The 22,180-nt window shown below is 43.9% G+C and overlaps 1 protein-coding gene across 2 annotated transcripts in view; it reads left to right on the forward strand.

The window, feature by feature from the left end:
• abcc4 (ATP-binding cassette, sub-family C (CFTR/MRP), member 4) overlaps positions 1–22,180 on the forward strand; it is a 516,215-nt gene that overhangs the window by 313,793 nt on the left and 180,242 nt on the right. For both annotated transcript variants that reach the window (XM_041199134.1, XM_041199135.1), the window contains exons 16-17: positions 2,001–2,141; positions 14,550–14,587. In XM_041199134.1, the coding sequence (XP_041055068.1) occupies positions 2,001–2,141; positions 14,550–14,587 (179 nt within the window). The remainder of the gene's footprint in view (positions 1–2,000; positions 2,142–14,549; positions 14,588–22,180) is intronic.

Below are 22,180 nucleotides of genomic sequence, written 5' to 3' on the forward strand. Positions count from 1 at the left end.
CGAGTTCCCTTGGCCCCAAGCGCTGGAATTCCCTCCCCACAACTCTCCACCTTGCTTTTCTTTAAGGCACTCTTTATAAGCTACATCTTTGACCAAGCTTTTGTCATCTAACCTAATATCTCTTTATGTGGCTCAGTGTCATATTCTTTGTAATGCTCCTGTGAAGCACCTTGAGGTGTCTTATTAAGTGAAAGGTGCAGTATAAATATAAGTTGTTGTTGTCTTTGCTGGAGCAACTTAGCAAGTCCCCTTCCCCTGCTTTTTCCCCATGGCCTTGCAAATCTTTTCTCTTCAGATGGCAAACCAATATACCCTTTTGAAATCCATGACTGAATCTGCCTCCACTACATTCTTAGGTAGTGCGTCCTAAATCCTAACCACTCACTGCGCAAAAAAACATTTTTCTTCATATTGTTTCTGGTTCTTTTGCCAATCATTTTAAATTTGTGTCCTCTAGTTATTGACCCTTCCACCAATGGGAACAATTTCTCCCTATCTAATCTGCCCAAACACGTCATAATTTTGAACACCTCTGTCAAATCTCCTCTCAACTTTCTCTTCTCCAATGAGAACTGCCCCAGCTTCTCCAGTCTATCCTTGTAACTGGTTCCAGGGTTGAGGGACTTCATTCTGACAAATTCTTTCTGCATCCTCTCCAATGCTTTTACATCGTTCCTGAAATATGGTGCCCAGAATTGGACAAAATACTCCAATGTTACATAAAGGTTCACCATAATTTTCTTGCTTTTGTACCCTTTGTCCCTAATTATAGGATCCTGTGTATCTTATTAACCACTTTCTCAACTTGCCTACAACCATCAGTGATTTTTATCCATGCACTCCCAGGTCCCTCTGCTCCTCGACCCCCTTTATAACTGTATTCTTTATTTTGTATTGCCTTTCCTTGTTGTTCATACCAAAATTTATCACTTCACGCTTCTCTGCATTAAATTTAATCGCCATGCATCTGCCTGTTCCACCAGCCTGTCTATGTCCTCTATCACTATCCTTCTCAGAGTTCATAAAATTTTGTGTCATCTGCACATTTTCAAATGTTGGCCTGCAAAATTATGCCCTGCCAAAGTCATTAATCTAGATCAAAAAAAGCAGTGGTTCTAATACCAACCACTGGGGAACCCCAGCACGTACTGTCCCCTGTGTTGACCAGCACACTGTTTCCTATCTCACAGCCAACTTTGTATCCTTACTGCCACTGTACCTTTATCCAATGGGGTGCAATTTTGCTGACAAGCCTATTAAGTGGCACTCTATCAAACAGCTTTTGGAAGTCCATGTACACCACATCAACCACATTACCCTCATCAACCCTCTCTACTACCTAATCAAAAAACTCGATCAATTTAGTTACAATACATGTCGTTAACACATCCATTCTGGTTGTCATTAATTAACCCACATTTTCTAAGCGACTGTTAATTTTGTCCCAAATTATTGTTTCTAAAAGCTTTCTCCCCACTGAGGTCAAACTGACTGACCTATAGTTACTGTTGATCCTTGTACCCTTTTTGAACAAGGATGTAAAATTTGTAATTATCAGTCGTTGGATCATCTAGCATCTCAACTACCTCCTCTTTCACTGTCACTTTGACAGCACCTTCTTCCTCAGTAAAAACAAATATACACTGTTCATTTAGCATCTCAGCCATACCTTCTGCTCATGCACAAATACCCATTTTGATCCCTCTTCGTTCCCTGCTCCTTTTACCACTCTTAACTATATGCCTACAGCAGATTTTTGGATTCCCTTTTATGTTAGCTGCCAGTCTCTTTTCAGTCTCATTGGTTTTCTTTATGAATTTAAATGACAGTTTCAGCTTTCTGGCTGTGTTCGAAAGTGGTGTCACCAACTTGCAGATTATTTTTTACAATCTTTTGAAGTTATATTAATAATTGTATTGTCATATGGCTCACAGACATTATGAATATCTGAGAGTTGTCATCTCTGATTCATGATGTTATATGACTTGTTTGTCTGACAGGGAGAATCCGTACTCTCGGCAGTGCCAGAGGAGAGTCGTTCCGAGGGATCGATTGGTTTTAAAGTTTATAAGAAGTATTTTCTAGCAGGAGCCAGTGGCTTTATGATGTTGATTGTCATCATTCTCAATTTGTTGGCACATGTAAGTGATCATTGTACGAATGCAAATTGTACTAGTTATAGATATCACTAATGTTGTTTAAAAATAGTGGCTTGTCTTCTGTGTTGTATTTGTCATATTTTTCTTGTGGTTTGAGCAGTTAGTTCTTTTTAAAAATAATGTGTTGCTGCTATAACTCAAGAGCTTTTCTTCCTACCTCTGTTCATGCACCTCTGGAGTTCCTCAAAGATCTATCCTTGGCTCCTCATCAATATGCTGTCCTCAGTGACACAGACATGGGTCAGCTTCCATATTTTTGCTGGCAAAGCCCATCTTTACCTTCTTAATTTGCTTGATCTTTGTTGTTAGACTCTTACTAATTTTAAACTGTGTACAAGTGAATATTTCCTAATTGGATATTGGGGAAACAAAATTGAAATTGTTTGGTAGTATAGAACTTGAATATTGCTGAAAAAAGACATTTTATTGAAGCTTTTCGGCTTGCGCTCATCAGGACAATCGCAAGAACATCAATGTCATGGGAAGCAACAATGTTATACTGTATGGGAAGAGAGTGCTGATTAGTTGGCAACTGGATTCTGATTGGTAGAGGCACAGCCATGGAGAATTCATCAGTTAACTGACTGACAGTTAACTGCCAAACATTGTTTGAAATTTAAAACCATCACACATCCGCAGGGATCTCAGTCACTGCTAGTTCAAGGGACATCACCACTCACTCTCTCACATACACTATCATCTCCTCTGCGGATTGTGTCCTCTCCTCACCCCACCCACTCACCATCCACAAATGCAAGGCATCCTTCCCATCTAGCCTGGCAGGTGTCCATCTGTCTTCATGCAGGATAAGCTGGCATATAAAAAAAAGGAGAGGTCCCAGACCAGGAGTGGAAAGCCTCAACTGAGAGTCCTGACTGACTTTGAGAATAGAGCCATCCACCTGACCGCTGAGGATGTGGACCATTCCTGTGCCAACAGAGAGGTCAGCGGCACTCAACCAAGTGGGAATCCTGTGCTGCAACGCCCATCAGACAACCGCACTGTGAGTGATGTCTCCTGTTCTGCAGTCCCCTGCCACGCACTAACGATCTCTCCTTTCTTTCGCAGGCACATCTAGGAAGCATCCAAGGGCAACCATGAGCCAGGCCCTCGACTCAAGCCCTGAAGACACCTCGGAAGTGGAATCTGATGACACCCTAATTGAAGATCCAGCACAGTGCTCGCCCATACCCTCCACTAGCGCAAAGACACACACCTCGGTGGGACCTAGTTCTAGAGTAGGCTCAGGGTCACAATCTAATGAGCACAACACACTGTCTGATGCATGGCAGGCAGAGGCAGGAGCATCCAAGGGTACTGGCACTCAGAGTACAGCTGGAGGCCAGGAATCTGCTGAGTTTGAGTCAGATGATAAGCCTCTGGACTCGGTCATACCTCAGCTGCTGGAGCTGCAAAGGCAATCTCTAGAACATCGGGAAGCGATGTCTGCTGCACTCCTCAGATCGCAAGGCATGATGGAGGAATCAATCTGCCTTCAGACCGAGATGAAAGCACCAGCATACCAATGCACCAAGGTCAACACAGGAAGGATGGCAGCCACCATGGACATCGGTCCTGTACTGCTGCAGGAGCTGCGCTCCATCGCTGAGGCATCCATCAGTGTCAACATGAGAGGGGGGTGGGGCATCTCGAGCTCACTCCAGCTGCTACTTCCTCTCAAGGAGTCAACCAGGGACCCTCAGGCAACCATAGGGAGGAGGATCTGCAAGTTCACAACCCAGGGCCATCCACGCAGGTGACTCAAGGAGTGACTAGCCCATCCAAGACCCCTCCTCCTGTGACCCCAGCAGCTGCAGCTTCACAGGCCGAGGAGATGGCAGTGCCACACATCAGGACCCTGAAAGCAGGCCAGGGCCCTCCAGGTCTCGGCCCTCCAGAGGATGCCTGCCAGTGTCATTACAGACAACAGAGTGTAGCAGTCAGAAAGCCGCCTCCACCTCCGCTGTGGATTTTGGGGATGCACTAAGATGTAGCAGCAGGTTTAAAAAAGTCAGGATGGTGTAGTTGCACAACCTGGACCCTAGTGTTAATCACTTGTAAAGATGATGTTCACCAATGTAAATACACTCATAATCATGTCCCCTTGTCTATGGCTCGTTGCTATGATGTGTGTTTGTGTCATTCAGAAGTGAAACCTTGGTCCCTGCACAAAATGAAGCCTCCGGTGCCGGCTGCATCTCAAGGCCCCTTCACGTGTGCCAGAGTCCTAGCCACCACTTGGTGGCCAGTGTTTGGCTTGCTTGATGCCTGACCAATACTCCACCCATCTCTGCTCCACACCACATGACCGAGTGACAACAGTTTCGGCCACTCGACTGCATCCTGTGCTCTCAGCTCAGCTGCAGGTATTATCTTAACGTGCACTCCAAGGCTGCACGGTTAGCTTGGACCATGAGGGTCTGAATAACTACTAAGCAAGGGGTTATGAGCACCTCTCTTAGTGTTTGTTCTATGCCCACCTCTAGCAAGGAGATCCTCTAACTTACCCAATCACCCAATTGTTCTGCAGCCCCAAAAAATTTTGCAACCTGTGCCCAAGGGGTTATAAGTTCAGGAGCAATCAGTGACACTATCAAGAATTTGTGTTGCTTGACAGGGCACAGTTGTTTCAGAAGCCAGACTCCAAGCATATCAATGGAGCTGAGGCTGAAAGGTCTCAGCTGCGGAAGAATGCTCAATCTTGAAATGCTTTGCCAAGTGCCTGACCAATTCTTCCCCCCCTCCACCGCTACCGGCATATGTTTGTGTACTTCCTTCAGTTTGTGCTGCCTTGCCCGCCTCCACACACTGGAGCCCTTGCCCCAGCACCGCACTGAAAGCCACTGGAAAGAAGCTGCTTTGGAGACTTGCCTGTGACCCGCACCCCCTGCTGAATCTGCGGCGCCTCTTCCTTGAATTCCTGTGGAGGATCTTTGCGAGCACTGTGCTAAGTCGTATGCATTCACCTCCGAATTGCCCTCAAAGTTCAGGTCACTAGCTCCATGCCTTTTAAAGGCAGTTGTAAATCACGCCATTCTGAAGTCACGCCAACATAGGATTTAAATCTGATGTGGGGGGATGATTCCAGTGTGTGGCCCAATAATTAGATGCAATTTTATGAAAATTAAATTCCCGACCTTTGATAGTGGGAAACATGGCCCATCATTGATGGGAGGAGGGACAATCGCGTCCTGGATTTACATCGCCGGGAATTGCGACTAGGGCCTTCTTGCAAGATTTTCCGATCACACTGCCGAACACACCCACCCCGAACAGGGCGGAAAATCCCGACCTATGTCACAAAGAGGCAACATTTAATGGTGGTAATAGGTCATTAACAAATAAGGCCACACCAGGGAAAATAGCAATAAGGAAAAATTAAAGCTGCAATGTCTGAATGCAGGAAGCATTCATAACAAGATAAGTAAACTAATGATATAAATACAGACAAATAGGTTTCATGTAGTAGCCATTAGTGAGATGTGGTTGCAGGGAGAACAAGATTGGGAATTAAACATTTCAGTGTACTTGAATTTTGAAAAAGATAGAAAGGGCGGGTAGCCTTATTTTAAAAAAATTATGAGATAGTATAGAGAAAGGATCCTAGCCCAGAAAATTAGGATGTAGAATAGTATGGATGGAGCTAAGAAATAGGAAAGGGCAGGAAACACTAACGGGAGTGGTTTATAGTCACTACCTGCATCCACCCCCCCACCCCCCACCAGCAGTAATAATACTGTTAGACAGTGTATCAATCAGTGCTTTACAGGGGTCAATAACAAGGGTAAAGCAAATATCCTGGGGATCTTTGACCTTCCAAAAGTCTAGGAAAACCAAATTTGCAAAAGTAGCCTGGTGGCTGAGTTCATAGAATGCATTTGAGACAGCTTTCTAGGATAATATGCTGAGGAGCCAACTAGGGTACAGGCTATTTTCAGTCTAATATTGTTTAATGAGATGTGCTTAATTAGTAATCTTATAATGAGAGTAAGGAAAATATGATAGAATCTTGTATTGAGTTAGAGTGTGGTGTGGTTAATTCTGAAACTGGTGTCCTAATTTAAGCAAAACCAATTACGGAGGTATCAAAGGTGAGTTGTCTGAAATAGATTGAGAAATTAAATTTTAAAAAATGATTGTAGATAAGCAATAGCAAATATTTAAAGAAATAATTTATAATTCTCAACAAATATTTATTCCCTTGAGGAATAAAATCTCCACTGGCTAAGTGATACAGCCTTGGCTGACTAGTGAAGTTAAGAATAGCATTAGATTAAAAGAAGAGGCTTACAATGTTGGTAAAAAGAGTACTAAGCCTGAGGATTGGGAGGATTTTAAAAATCAGAAGATGAAAATAGAACGGAGAATAAACGAACAACAAATATTATGTTATGTCACAGCAGTTTGGTAAAGGCTGAGTTATTTAAAATCCCAAAGGGAAACTTTAAACAACTGTCACAACCTATATTTTCAACTGCTATGTTGAGATGCAGCTCTAAATTCAGGAATAAAACCCACCAGGCCACAAGAGGTTTTTTATACAATTTAAATTAAACATTTATTAATTTTACAAGGTATTAAACACATCTAGAAATTACTACCATAATAACTATTAAACAAATCTCCAAATTAATCACCCCTAAAATCTTCACCAAGGCAACAACAACAAGTCCATTAGTAGCTTTTAAAGATATAAACTAGCAAGGTAGTTGAAGGAAAACCAGTAGTTGTTGTGTTTTACATTTTCAATGGGCATTTAATAAGGTGCCACATAAGAGGTTTTACATAAGATTTGGAATGATATATTGGTTTGGATTGAGGATTGGTTAATGGACAGAATTAGGGAATAAAAGGGGTCATTTTAAGGATGGCAGGATGTAACTAGCAGAGTGCCACAAGGATCAATGCTTGGGCCTCAGCTATTTACAATCTATGTAAATACAACCAATGACTTGGATGAGCTGGCCTTGTTCAATGTGTTCAAATTTGCTGATGATACAAAGCTACGTGGGAAAGTAAGCTGTGAGGAGGAAGAAAAGCAGCTAAAAACTGATATAGATAGGTTAAGTGATTGGGCCTGAAGGTGGCAGATGGAGTTTAACATGGGAAAGTGTGACATTATCCACTTTGGTAGAAAGAGTGGGAAAGCAAAATATTTTTAAAAGGTGGGAACCTAGTTAATGTTGGTGTTCAGAAGGATATGGTGTCATAGAAAGTAGGAGCAGGAGTAGGCCATTTGGCCCTTTGAGTCTGCTCCACCATTCATCATGATCATGGCTGATCATCCAACTCAATAGCCTGCTCCCGCTTTCTCCCCAAGAGCTATATCTAACTCCTTCTTGAAAACATACAATGCTTTGGCCTCAGCTATTTTCTGTGGTAGCGAATTCCACAGGCTCATCACTGTCTGGGTGAAGAAATTTCTCCTCATCTCAGTCCTAAATGGTCTACCCCGTATCCTCAGACTGTGACCCCTGGTTCTGGTCACCCCCTCCATCGGGAACATCCTGCATCTACCCTGTCTAGTCCTGTTAGAATTTTATAGGTTTCTATTAGATCCCCCCTCATTCTTCTGAACTCCAACAAATATAATCCTAACTGACTCAATCTCTCCTCATATGTCAGTCCCGCTATCCCAGGAATCAATCTGGTAAACCTTCGCTGCACCCCTTCTATAGCAAGAACATCCTTCCTCAGATAAGGAGACCAAAACTGCACACAGTATTCCAAGTGTGGTCTCACCAAGACACTCCCTGCTCCTGTACTTGAATCCTCTTGCTATGAAGGCCAACATACCGTTTGCCTTCTTTACCGCCTGCTGCACCTGCATGCTTACCTTCAGCGACTGGTATATGAGGACACCCAGGTCTCATTGCACATTCCCCTCTCTCAATTTATAGCCAATCAGATAATAATCTGCCTTCCTATTTTTGCTACCAAAGTGGATAACCTCACATTTATTCACATTGTACTGCATCTGCCATGTATTTGCCCACTCACTTAGCTTGTCCAAGTCACACTGAAATCATTGTACATAAATTACAGAAAGCAAACATGCCAGTACAGCAAGCAATTAGGAAAGCAAATACATTTGTTTTTATTGCTAGGGGGCTAGAACATAAGAGTGAGGGAGTCTATTCCTGGAGTGCTATGAACAGCTCTATTCTCCTTTCCCGAGTAAAGATATACTTGTTATAGAGGGATGAAACTGCCTGCTGATGATAGCAGTGTTCAGATTGATTCACAGATTCTCAGATAATAAAGCAGTCCTTTCGTGTATGCGGTAAGACCTAGGCATCAGCCAGGCTTCAGCTGATAACTGGTAAAGATTAACTAGATTAATTCCTGGGATGAAAGGGTTGTCCTATGATAGGAGTTTGAGTAGAATAGATCTATCATTCTCTGGAGATTTGAAGAATGAGAAGTGATTCCATTGCTCTTTCCCTTAGGTGGAGAGTCTAGAACTGCGGAATCATAGTCTCAGGATAAACAATTGGCCATTTACGTCTGAGATAAAGAGAACTTTCTTCACTCAGTAGGTTTTGAATCTTTGGAATTCTCCACCTTAGAGAACTGTGAATGCTTTTACGGACAGGACAGAGATAGGCAAACTGCACTGATTTCCTCTTGCCACCTGTCCATAAACAGAAGGTGTTTTGAATTATTTTTAAAGTAAGCAGTGGAGTGTTTTCCCAAACCCTCGGTGTATGTGATTCAATTTACTAATAACCTGCAAAAACTTGTATGTTATGATTAACTCAAAAGGTTAGTTTACTTAACATTCAAAATCTGGCGGAGGAGTATTCGCAACTTCCCATTCCACTATATACACACACACACACACACACACACATGCAATAAAACCGGGGGGGTTGGGGACGGGGTGGGGGGGAGCGAGGTGATAGAAAAAGGAGTTTTATAACTATAGATATAAACTGTGTGAGGACCACAAAATTAATATTAGTTCACGTGATTTCCAGAGTCAGAGTCCAATGAGGAATTCTTTCATGTAGGTGTTCGAGTTCAGCTGGCTAAAGGCAGGCGTTGTAATGTTCACTTTGCAGTTGGTGTGGATATTGCAGATGAAGTAAGTACACAGAGACTGGATTGGTTCTGCAGGTGATGATAAGAAATCTTCTACCAGAGATAGGCTTTGAGAAGCTAAGAGATAGTAGCCAACTGCTTGCTCAGCTGAGCGGCTGGAATTCTTTCCAGTTGATGCTAAAATAGCAGACTGAGAATTTCCCAATTCTCAAAGACATATAGTGATTTCAACTACCTTTTCCACAATGACTTCCAAAAGGGATGTTCATCCAGTGTCTGGAACGGACTTTGATTTCAGGACTGATAATGTCCCAGTTGTTAGTTGTTAAAAGAGATATTGAAGCCGTTGTCTAGGCAGACCCACTGACTTCACTAGGAAGGTTAGCTTATCAGATGCAAATGATGTCCGTTTGGTTACCTTTTGAAATTGGCCTGGGCATTCCCAAGTGTGCATGAGCTGGTTAGCAGCTCTATAAGCATAATGAGTTTCAATGTGCGAGCCTCCTGGTTTTTGTGATTACAAGAGGTGTGAGATACCACCTGCTGAGAAAATAATTCTTTGGTTCTTGTAACTCCTGGGGGCATCTCCCAGACAAAGGGCAACCCTGTGGTCATGTGACTTGCAGCCACCGTCTTCTTGGTTCAGCAGGAAATCAACTTTAAAAAAAAGTTCTGAATGTCTTTTCCTGTCCCAGGGACCCAATAATGCTCAGTTCATGAGTATATTCAAGACTGAGATTTTTGTGTACTAAGGGAATCAAGGTACATGGGGATAGTGTGGGGAAAGTAGAGTTGGTCTAGATGTTTAACCATAATCATGTTGAATGGAAAAGCAGACTCGATGGGCCTATACCTGCTTCTGTTACTTATGTTTTTATGTAACATATTGAATTTAAACTTTTCATTATTACTGTCATATTCTCCTGCGGCCTCATCCCACACTACCTCTACAAGATCATTCAGTTTTATGTTCTTCCCAGATCCTGTCATTCTCTGATTTTCAGGCTTCTATGCAGCACCCACACCCCGAAACCTGTATTTACTCCATTGTGACAGCCTTCGTCCTTCTAAGGTGGACTCCTCATTAAATGTCTTTACCTCTTCCGTCTAACTTTTTGCCTTGGCCATTGAGATCTTCTAAGTTTCAAAAGTTGTTATTTGCAGCTTTGCTTTTCTCTATCTGTCCTGTTTTTATTTTTTCATCTGCCTCACTTCCTTAACTAACCTAATAACACTGTAATCAAAACAGAAAATGCTGGAAATACACAGCAGCTCATGAAGTCTCCATGGAGAGGGAAGCTGTTAACATTTTGGGCCTGTGATCTTTCGTCAGAACTGGGAAACGTTAGATACGTAACAGGGTTTGAGCAAAGGGGTGTGTGGGACAAGGACAAAGGAAGGTCTGAAAGGGTGGAAGACAGGAGAGATTGAACAACAGAAGAGTTAGCCTTACAGGGTCAAAGGGAATGGCAATGGGCAAGAAAAGAAACAAAAACAGTTACTTGTAGGGAAATCTACAGAGGAACAGTGCGGGGGGCAGGGGGGGGGGGCGGTGTTCAAAAAGGGAATGGGGAGGGTACAGGCTCAACATGTTCCCTCTAGGGTGATAGGAAGGAGTAACAAGCCCAGAGAACCATGGATGACGAGAGATATTCAGGTTACGATGAGAAGGAAAAGAGAGGCTTTTAGCAGGTACAAGGGAAGCAGATCAGCAGAGGCATTAGTGGAGTACAGGGTGGAGCTTAAGAAAGCAATTAGGAGAGATCTCTACATGAGAAAGCTCTGGCTGGTAAAAGTAGGGAAAATCCCAAGATATTCTATAAGTATATCAATGGGAAGAGGATAACCAGGGAAAGAGTAGGGACCAAGGGGGCAATCTATGGGTGGAGCCAGAGGACATCGCTAGAGAGTTAAACGAATATTCATGTCTGTCTTCACCCAAGAAAATGAGGATGAAGGTATCAAACTCGGGGAGAGAGACTGTGAGGTTCTTAAGCAAATTGATGTAGGGAGTGATAAGGTATTGGAGGCATTGGTGGGCTTAAAAGTGGACAAATCTCCAGGTCTGGATGATTTGTGTCCCAGACTGCTGAGGGAGGCAAGGGAGGAGATCGCAGGGGCTCTGACCCGAATTTTTAATTCCTCTCTGGCTACAGGGGAGGTGCCAGAGGACTGGAGAACAGCTAATGTGGTTCCACTATTTAAGAAGGGTTGTAGAGATAAGCCAGGGAGTTACAGACCAGTGAGTCTCACATCAGTAGTAGGGAAACTATTGGAGAAAATTCTGAAGGTAAGAATCTATCTCCACTTGGGGAGGCAAGGTTTGATCAGGGATAGTCAGCATGGCTTTGTCAGAGGAAGATCATGCCGAACAAATTTGATTGAATTTTTTGAGGAGGTGACCAGGTGTGTAGATGAGGGTAGTGTAGTTGATGTAGTTTATATGGATTTCAGCAAACCCTTTGACAAGGTCCCACATGGGAGACTTTTAAAGAAAGCAAATGCACATGGGATACAGGGTAATTTGATAAGGTGGATTCAAAATTGGCTTAGTTGTAGGAGGCAGAGGGTGATGACAGCAGGATGCTTTAGTGACTGGAAGCCAATGTCCAGTGAAGTACCACAGGGATCTGTGCTGGGTCCCCTATTATTTATAATTTATATAAACGACATAGATGATTATGTGGAGGGTAGGATTAGTAAGTTTGCGGCTGATTGGCCGGGTGGTTAACAGTGAGGTTGAGTGGCTATAGGAAGATATAGACGGGATAGTCAAATGGGCAGATAAGTGGCAGATGGAATTTAACCCTGAAAAGTGTGAGGTGATACACTTTGGAAGGAGTAATTTGACAAGGAAGTATTCAATGAACAGCATGGCACTAGGAAGTTCTGAGGAACAAAGGGACCTTGGCGTGTGTGTCCATAGATCTCTGAAGGCAGAGGGGCATGTTAGCGGGGTGGTGAAAAAGGCATGTGGGACACTTGCCTTTATCAATCAAGGAGGTCATGTGGAAGTTGTATAGAACCTTGGTGAGGCCACAGCTGGAGTACTGTGTGCAGTTCTGGACGCCACATTATAGGAAGGATGTGATTGCACTGGAGGGGGTGCAGAGAAGATTCACCAGGATGTTGCCTGGGATGAAACATTTAAGTTATGAAAAGAGGTTATTTTCGTTGGAGCAGAGAAGACTGAGGGGCGACCTGATTGAGGTGTACAAGATTATGAGGGGCATGGACAGTGTGGATAGGGAGCAGCTGTTCCCCTTAGTTGAAGGGTCAGTCACAAGGGGGCATAAGTTCAAGATGAGAGGCAGGAGGTTTAGGTGGGGTGTGAGGAAAGACTTTTTTATCCAGAGGGCAGTGACGATCTGGAATGCACTGCCTGGGAGGTTGATGGAGGCCGGTTGCCTCACATCCCTTTAAAAAGTACCTGGATGAGCACTTGGTACGTCATAACATTCAAGGCTATGGGCCAAGTGCTGGTAAATTGGATTAGGTTGGCTGGTCAGGTGTTTCTAATGTGTCGGTGCCGTCTCGATGTGCCGAAAGGCCTCTTCTGCACTGTGATTCTGTGAAAAAAATAGGGCCTAGAGTAGGTGTGCTTCTATCTGAAAACAAAATAAAAGAAAAATGGAAACAGAATGTCAGGACAGAGTTCATTGTCTGAACTTGTTGAACTCAGTGACAAATCCGGAAGGCTGTAAAACCTAATCGAAAGACGGGATGCTGTTCCTCAAAATTATGCTGGGCTTCACTGCAACAGTGCAACAGACCAAGGACAGAGATGTCAGTGGGAGAGTAAGGTGGAGAATTAAAATGACAGGCCACAGGTTCATGCTTGCAGGTTGACTGGAGATGTCCCACATAGCAATCGCCCAATCTGCCTTTTGTTTCCCCCAATGTAGAGGAGACCAGAGTGTGAGAAGCGAATGCAGTGTACTAAATTGAAAGAAGTAAACATAAATTGCTGCTTCACCAGGAAGGATTGCTTGGGGCCTTGGGCTGTGAGGAAAGAGGAGATAAATGGGCAGATACTATATCTCCTGCATTTGCATGGAAACATGCAGTGAGAAGGGAACAGGCTGTTGGCAGTGATTGAGGAGCTTACGACCAGGATATCAAGGATGTTCCCTCCTTGAAGGGAGGGGAAGATATGTTTGGTGGTGGAAGTACGCTGGAGGTGGCAGAAATGATGGAAAATAATCCCGTTGAACATGGAAGCTGGTGAGGTGGGAGGTGAGAACAAGCGGAATCCTATTGTTGTTCTTGGAGCAAGGAGAAGGGATGAGAGCAAAAGTATGGGAAATGTTGTGGACACAATCGAGGGTCCTGCCAGCCATGGATGCAGTGGAAGGGGAGGATTCCTCGGTTGAGAGAAAAAGAAGACATCTCCAAATCGCTGGTGTGGAAGATTACATCATTGGAACATTTGTCACAATATACTTTGAACACTGAATCTTGATTAAAATGCAGTACAATACAATAAGTTTTTCCATGGAGACAGTTTTGTTCAATTCAACTTTTATTAGCTGCAAGGTTAGGTTGGAGAAATGGGGATTGTTCTCCTTGGAACAAAATAGATTGAGAGGAGATTTTATAGATGTTTACAAGATTATGACAGTTCAGGGTGGACGATCAAAAGCTGTTCCCATTAACTGATAATACAAGTATTAGGTGGCGTAAATTTAAGGATTTGGGCAAAAAGATGCAGTGGAGTTGTTGGGAAGGTTTTTTAGAGGTAATGGCCTGAAACTTGCTGCCCACAAGGATTGTGAAAGCAGAGACTGAATAATTGCAAAATGAAATTGGATGGGCACTTAAGGGAAATAAACTTACAGGGATACAGAAATAAAGCTGGGGAATGGGACTGATCGGATTGCTCTACAGAGAGCCAACATGGACTCAACTGGTCGAACAGCTTCTCTCTTTGCCGTTTTGACTCTGACCTTAGTTACAGTTTTATAATGTCAGCCATATCGCCTATAATGTGTTGGCTGTAATACTATAAAAATTAACAATTTCACTTTTGGTTTTCTTGTACCCCTGCCTAACTGTTCAGTTTGCCCTAATACACACATCTGTAGCTGCCCATGTTTTAAAATGGATACTCAGATAATTTAAGTACATAATTGTTAAATTCCCCCCAATAAGGTGTCCTTCTTTAAAAATTTCATAGTCAACATTGTTATGCAAACTTTGGGCAGGTGCAGAGATCTCAATTGTATTGTGCAAGATTGCTATCTTCTGCATTCGTTATTGGAAATTAAGTTTAATCAGGTGAGCTTTTAAATCTGATAATTTACCTATTCAAACCTGATTACTAGATTTCCTTTCCCTCTGCTGCAGGTCTCTTATATACTTCAGGACTGGTGGCTGTCTTACTGGTAAGAATGGTTCTTTTGAGATTTTATTGTCTGTTTTGAACTGGAGTGATCCTGAACGGTACTAGAAGGTTATTCACAACTTTGTCTCTACCTTGAGTACCTTTTCAAAGTTTTTGAATCCAACAAATGGATAAGGTGAAGGTTTACACAATGAAAGAGTACACATTCCTTCTTTTCCGCAAGTTTTATTCGCCCTCTGTGTACTTTATCCTGGCTTTATCAATGTCTTTTAGCACAGACTGTAGATTATGTTACCTATCCTCGGATTGCAAAATTCTCTCAATGCTAATATGCATCTATCTCACATTGTTACTTTCTCCAAGGGCATCTGTGACATGCATTGTTCATTTAGTCTTTATCAGAGGTGTCAATCTGACCCGTCCAGACTCTCAAAATGTTCCTCTAATGCTTCATTCTGTTCCTCTCACATTGTGGGTGGTCAGTCATTGGTGCACAAATGTTGCAGGACTGGTGAATACCACAGCACAAAAATGGTAGTATCAGAAGCTAGGCTTATGGTGTTTGCAGTATGCTATCCTAGGGTATCCTAGAGAGAATAGGTTGTCAAGTGTTGTAAAACAAAAACAGAATTACCTGGAAAAACTCAGCAGGTCTGGCAGCATCGGCGGAGAAGAAAAGAGTTGACGTTTCGAGTCCTCATGACCCTTCGACAGAACTTGAGTTGTCAACACTTGTCAAGTGTTGTGGCTTTTGAGCAGAGGAATGCTACACTTAGGACACTTGCACATATGTACAAAAGAAAGATCTTTGGCAAAGATCTATCCCATATAGCACTACCGACGTGCTAAATGAGATAGATTTCAAACAAATCTAGCAATTCAAGACTGGGCATCCTTAGGCCGCTGTGGGCCATCAGCAGCAGCAGAATTGTACTCGAACACAATCTGTAACCCTATGGCCCGGCATACACCCCACTCTACCATAACCAGCAAGTTAGAGGATCAGTCCTTGTTCAATGAAGAGTGCAGGAGGGCATGCCAGGAGCAGCACCAGGCATTCTTAAAAATGAGGTGTCAACTCGGTGAAGCGATAACACAGGACTACTTGCATGTCAAACAACATAAACAGCAAGTGATTGACAGAGCTAAGCTACCCCATAGCCAACAGATCAGATCTAAGCTCTGCAGTCCTCCCACATCCAGAAATGAATGATGGTGGACAATTAAATAATTCACTGGAGGAGGAGGCTCCACAAAAATCCCCAACCTCAATGATGAGGGAGCCCAGCACATCAGTGCAAAAGGTAAGGCTGAAGCATTTGGTACAATCTTCAGTCAGAAGTGTAGGGTGCATGATCCATCTCAGCCTCCTCCAGAGGTCCCCAGCATCATAGATGCCAGTCTTCAGTGAATTCGATTCACTCCACGTGATATCAAGAAATGGCTGAAGGCACTGAATAGTGCAAAGGCTATGCACCCTGACAATATTCCGGCAAAACTACTGAAGACTTGTGCTCCAGAACTTGCCGCACCCCTAGCCAAGCTGTTCCAGTACAGCTACAACACTGGCATCTACCCAGCTATGTGGAAAATTGCCCAGGCATGTCCTGTACACAAAATGCAGGACAAATCCAACCCAACCAATTACTGCCCCATCAGTCAACTCTCGACTATCAGTAAAGTATGGAAGGGATCATCAACAGTGCTATCAAGCGGCACATGTTTAGCAATAAACTGCCCACTGACACCCAGTTTGGGTTCCGCCAGGGTCACTCAGTTCCTGATCTCATTACAGCCTTGGTTAAAACATGGACAAAAGAGCTGAACTCCCAAGGTGAGGTGAGAGTGACTGCCCTTGACATCAAGGCAACATTTGACTGTGTGGCATCAAGGATCCCTAGCGAAACTGGAGTCAATGAGAATCAGGGGGAAAATTCTCCGCTGGTTGGATTCATACCTAGCACAAAGGTTGTGGTTGTTGGAGGTCAGTCATCTCAGCTCCAGGACGTCACTGCAGGATGTCCTCAGGGTAGTGCCCTCGGCCCAACCATCTTCTGCTGCTTCATCAATGACTTTCCTACCATCATAAGGTCAGAAGTGGGGATGTTCGCTGATGTATACACAATGTCCTGCACCATTTGCGACTCCTCAGATACTGAAGCAGTCCATGTCGAAATGCGGCAATATCCAGGTATGGGCTGACAAATGACAAGTAACATTCGCGCTACACAAATGCCAGACAATGACCATCTCCAACAAATGAGAATCTAACAATCACCCCTTGACATTCATTGGAATTACCATCGCTGAATTCTCCACTATCAAGATCCTGGGGGGTTACCATTGACCAGAAACTGAACTGGACTAGCCATATAAATACTGTGGCTACAAGAGCAGGTCAGAGACTAGGAATCCTGCAACGAGTTACTCACCCTCCTGACTCCCCATAGCCTGTTCACCATCTACAAGGCACAAGTCAAGAGTGTGATGGAATACTCCCCACTTGCCTGGATGAGTGCAGCTCCCACAACACTCAAGAAGCTTGACACCGTCCAGGACAAAGCAGCCCACTTGATTGGTTCTACATCCACAAACATTCACTCCCTCCACCACTGATGCACAGTAGCAGCAGTCTGTACCATCTACAAGATGCACTGCAGGAATTCACCAAGGCTCCTTAGACAGTAACTTTCAAACCCACAACCAGTACCATCTAGAAGGACAAGGGCAGCAGATAGATGGGAACACCAGCACCTGAAAGTACCCCTCCAAGTCACTCACCATCCTGACTTGGAAATATATCACTGTTCCTTCACTGTTGCTGGGTCAAAATCCTGGAACTCCCTTCCTACAGCACTGTGGGTGTACCGACAAAATATGGACTGAAGCAGTTCAAGAAGGCAGCTCACCACCACCTTCTCAAGGGCAACTAGGGATGGACAGCCAGCAAAGCCCACATCCCGTGAATAAATGAAAAAAAATATGTTTATATATTACAGAAGCTGGTCACCCACAGAGAAGAGGGATAGTTATATAGAGTTAGAAGATGCTCTTCTGCAAATAGTGTAATTGGATTTTTTTACATCCACCTGAGAGGACAGATGCAGCCTTGGTTTAATGTTCCATTTGGAAGTAGTTCAGCCTTGCATCATTTGTGCACCAATGTTAGGACCTCGGGTGTCTCTTCCCTAACAGGTACTTTAGTTAATGTCATACACTTGGAAGAAAATCAGCCCACTCATATCTTGATGTTTATTATATTTTTTAAACATCATAATCGTAAAACAGAGTAAAATCTCCAAGAGATTTCTCCCAGTTGCCAACTGTAACTATGGCGGAAGATTGGGGAAACACTACAGTCATATCGTAAAAGGTCTTTTACAAAGTTGCTGCAGGGTTTCAGATCTTCTGCTGATGTTACAGCTGGAGATTAGAAAAACCCCACAGAAATTCAATCCCACTATATTTAGAATTACATTGTATACTCGTCTTAGGTTTGTTGCTCCTTTCACAAATAGCAATTGTTTGGTTAAGTGCCAAAAGCAATCTAGTAGCAGATTGTTGGGCCTTTATAGATAACTCAGTAACAACCCCTAACCTACACTCTCAATAGTCATCATGCATGGAAGGTATCTGCTATAGATGTGGGGCTGAATAATACACTCTGAAAATGGGAGCCTTATGTGCCAACATATTACTGGATGCAATGACATTAGTTTACATTCCCAACGTCATCACGCCCAATCCGAATAATATAGCAGGCAGGCGGGGATAGAAATTAGGAGCCCGCACACATTATTCAAATTTCATTAAATGACGTAGTTAAGCTCATTAACCTGCAAATTGACTGCAGTAATACATTGTGTCTACGGCTTGGCCTAAATAGCCAAGTGGTTATGGTACTGGGTTTGTTAAGCCCAAGATCAAGAGTTCAAATCTCACAATGGCAAACTATGAAACAATGTAACTTCATCTGAATAGGAACAGATGGAAACGGGCTTGTACTCAAAAGAGTTACATTGTGTCTACAATAAAATGCTTGCAGTGTGTGTTTCATGCCAGGTATGTGTTTATTGGGCAGCTTGTAAGGCAGGTTTAAAGGCTCCAGCTGAGCCCTGAGTTTCAACTTAGCAGTTCAGGGTTCTGTTACTGCTGGCAGTGCTTCATGCAAAAAGCAGAGTTGGCATTTCAAACTTAGCTTCAGGCTTGTCCAACACATGGCACGCTCTGAGCCCTCTGGACTGGGCCCACCAAACTTGTTGACATTCAACTGACTTACATTTTCAAAATAAAAACAAAAAACTGCGGATGCTGGAAATCCAAAACAGAAACAAAACCAGAATTACCTGGAAAAACTCAGCAGGTCTGGCAGCATCGGCGGAGAAGAAAAGAGTTGACGTTTCGAGTCCTCATGACCCTTCAACAGAACTGAGTAAAATTAGGAGAGGGGTGAAATATAAGCTGGTTTAAGGTGGGGGGGGGGGGGAGATGGGGAGAAGTGGAGGGGGTGGTGTGGTTGTAGGGACAAGCAAGCAGTGATAGGAGCAGATCATCAAAAGGTGTCACAGACAAAAGAACAAAAGAAAACAGGTGTTGAAGGTGGTGATATTATCTAAGAGAATGTGCTAATTAAGAATGGATGGCAGGACACTCAAGGTACAGCTCTAGTGGGGGTGGGGTGGAATAAGACTAACAGGGCATAAAAGGTATAAATTTAAAAATAATGGAAATAGGTGGGAAAAGAAAAATCTGTATAAATTATAATAATTATAATTATTTTTAAATCTTGTATGCCCTGCTAGTCTTTCCACCCCACCCCCACTAGAGCTGTACCTTGTGTGTCCTGCCATCCATTCTTAATTAGCACATTCGTTTAGATAATATCACCACCTTCAACACCTCTTTGTTCTTTTGTCTGTGACATCTTTTGATTATCTGCTCCTATCACTGCTTGCTTGTCCCTACAACCACCACCCCCCCACCACTTCTCTCCACCACCCCCCCCCCACCCCACCTTAAACCAGCTTATATTCACCCCTCTCCTAATTTTACTCAGTTCTGTTGAAGGGTCATGAGGACTCGAAACGTTAACTCTTTTCTTCTCCGCTGATGCTGCCAGACCTGCTGAGTTTTTCCAGGTAATTCTGTTTTTGTTTTACATTTTTAAAATGCTGTGCTGGGTTTCTCTTTGCATTTGCTGCTGATAGCCACACTAGTAGAGTTTACAGCTTAATTTCAAGGTATGTTCCAGGGCCCGGGGTAAGAGCGAGGAGGAGAGCAGGCCTTGGAGTGAGGGGGAGAGTGGGGGCGAGCAGTTTTTGGGGCAAGAGCGAGGGGCAGCGGGGTGAGAGGTTGAGATTGGGGCCCACAGGTGTGTGTGAGCGAGGGGAGGGTCTGAATGAGAAGCTTGACACCATCCAGGACAAAACAGTCTGCTTGATTAGCATCACATCCACAAACATTCACTCCCTCCACCACCAACACACAGTAGCCGCAGTGTGTACCATCTGCAAGATGCACTGCAGGAATTCACCAAGGCTCCTTAGATAGCACCTTCCAAACCCATGACCACTACCATCCAGAAGGACAAGGACAGTAGATAGATGGGAACACCACCACCTGGAAGTTCCCCTCCAAGTCACTCACCATCCTGACTTGGAAATATATCACCTTTCCTTCATTGTCACTGGGTCAAAATCCTGGAACTCCCTTCCTAACAGCACTGTGGGTCTACCTACACCACATGGGCTGCAGCGGTTCAAGAAGGCAGCTCACCAGCACCTTCTCAAGGACAGCTAGGGATGGGCAATAAATGTTGGCCCAGCTAGCGAAGCCCACGTCCCATGAATTAATATAAAAAAAGGAAGTTCATGCGCATGTGTGTGCACATGTGTGTGTATCTCACTCCCAGCTTCATTCACCCTCACCCCCATACACCAGCATGCACTCTCGCCCACCCTCACATGGGTGAGTGAGTGAGCACCCTGAGACTGGAAGTGAGCCACACACACACACAACCTCACACACTCTAAATGTCATCTTTATTTATTACTCATTTTTAAATTCAGTTTGTTGCTTTGACCTTTTTTTTGTTCAGCAAGTTGTTTCTTTTCATACATCAAGCTTTTTTTTTTAAATTCATGTTTTTGTCCCAAACCTTTTCTTTGCAAAATTTGTTCATCAGCCCCTTGAGTGAGAAAGATATTGAAATGTGGCCTTTCATGCAAAAGAGATTGGACAAGTCTCATTTGGACCCTGACCATCACCTTAGCCTCCTAACTAGGTCAAACATGGGGACAGTTGTCTCTATGGGAGACACATCCTCCAGTGAGAAGAGAGTGAGACGAAGAAGGGCACATCTAAAGGTCCAGGATGCACTGGTGGTGCATGACAGTGTCAGAGCTGTGCCAGACCCAGAAGGTGATGGAGCCATCATGAATCCACAACCAAAGCGCAGAAGGACTTAAGCCACCCCTCAAGTATATAGGCAGAGACTGAGTTATCTTCAGATATTCAAGATACAATGGAAGAGGAGGTTCAGGCTCTCAAGAGCCACAGTCACATCTCTTTGTGACATGCTGGTAGGGGAGATCTCATCCAACTGTGTTGGCGGTCACCTAACGTCTGTGGCTGTCAAGGTCACTGTTGCACTCAGCTTCTTTGCTACAGAGTCCTTTCAGGCAGTATGTGGAAACCTCAGTGGCATTACACAGACTGCTGCACACCACTGCATCAAGATCTTCACTAATGCTCAGAGTAGAAGGGTATGAAATTACATCCCCTTCACAGTGGACTGCCAGAGTCAACTTGAAAGAGCCAGAAGGTTTGCAGTGATTGCAGGTTTCCCCAGTGTCCAGGGAGCCTTTGACTGCATGTATATCACCATAAATGCTCTAGCTGGACCACCCTGCACTTTATTAACAGGAAGGGATTCCACGCTTTGAACATCCAGCTGGTCTGTGACCATCATTGACGGATAATGCAGGTATGCAAGAGGTATGCAGCAGCCACAACTCATTCATTCTTCGAAATTCACATGTGCCAGAACAATTCAGAGGCCCTGATGCCCTGGATAGATGGCTCCTGAATGACGAGGGTTACCCATTGAAGAGATGGCTCATGACTCCAGTGAGGGAACCCAGATCAGACGCAGAGAGGAGCTACAATGACAGCCACGGAAACACCAGGACCATCGTTGAGCAAACAACTGGGCTATTGAAAATGAAGTTCGGATGTGATGACAGATCAATAGGGGCATTGCAGTCACATATGTGTCTCATGACTGTGGTATGCTGTGCCCTCCATAACCTCGCCACTCAGAAAGGGGATGCCCTTGAGGAAAAGGGGAAACCAGGTGGGGGCCATTCATTTGAGGATGAGGGCAAAGACGAGGTGAGGGAACACCCGGATGTTCAGGTAGAAGGCTCTGGATGTGACCACATGAATGGCCGTGACACAATAGGCTATGAAGTCCCGGCTTCAGAGACTTACATGGCAAGTGGCCAAACCTTATTCCATGTGGAATGTGCAAACCATGTCGCTATCTTGTCAACACACTTACCATGTCCAGTTATTGACATTTGATCCATCCCACCTGCCTGAAACTATTACAGCTAATATCTATCGCTGAAAA

Source organism: Carcharodon carcharias, chromosome 11 (genome assembly GCF_017639515.1).
Source record: "Carcharodon carcharias isolate sCarCar2 chromosome 11, sCarCar2.pri, whole genome shotgun sequence".
NCBI classification, from domain to species: domain Eukaryota; kingdom Metazoa; phylum Chordata; class Chondrichthyes; order Lamniformes; family Lamnidae; genus Carcharodon; species Carcharodon carcharias.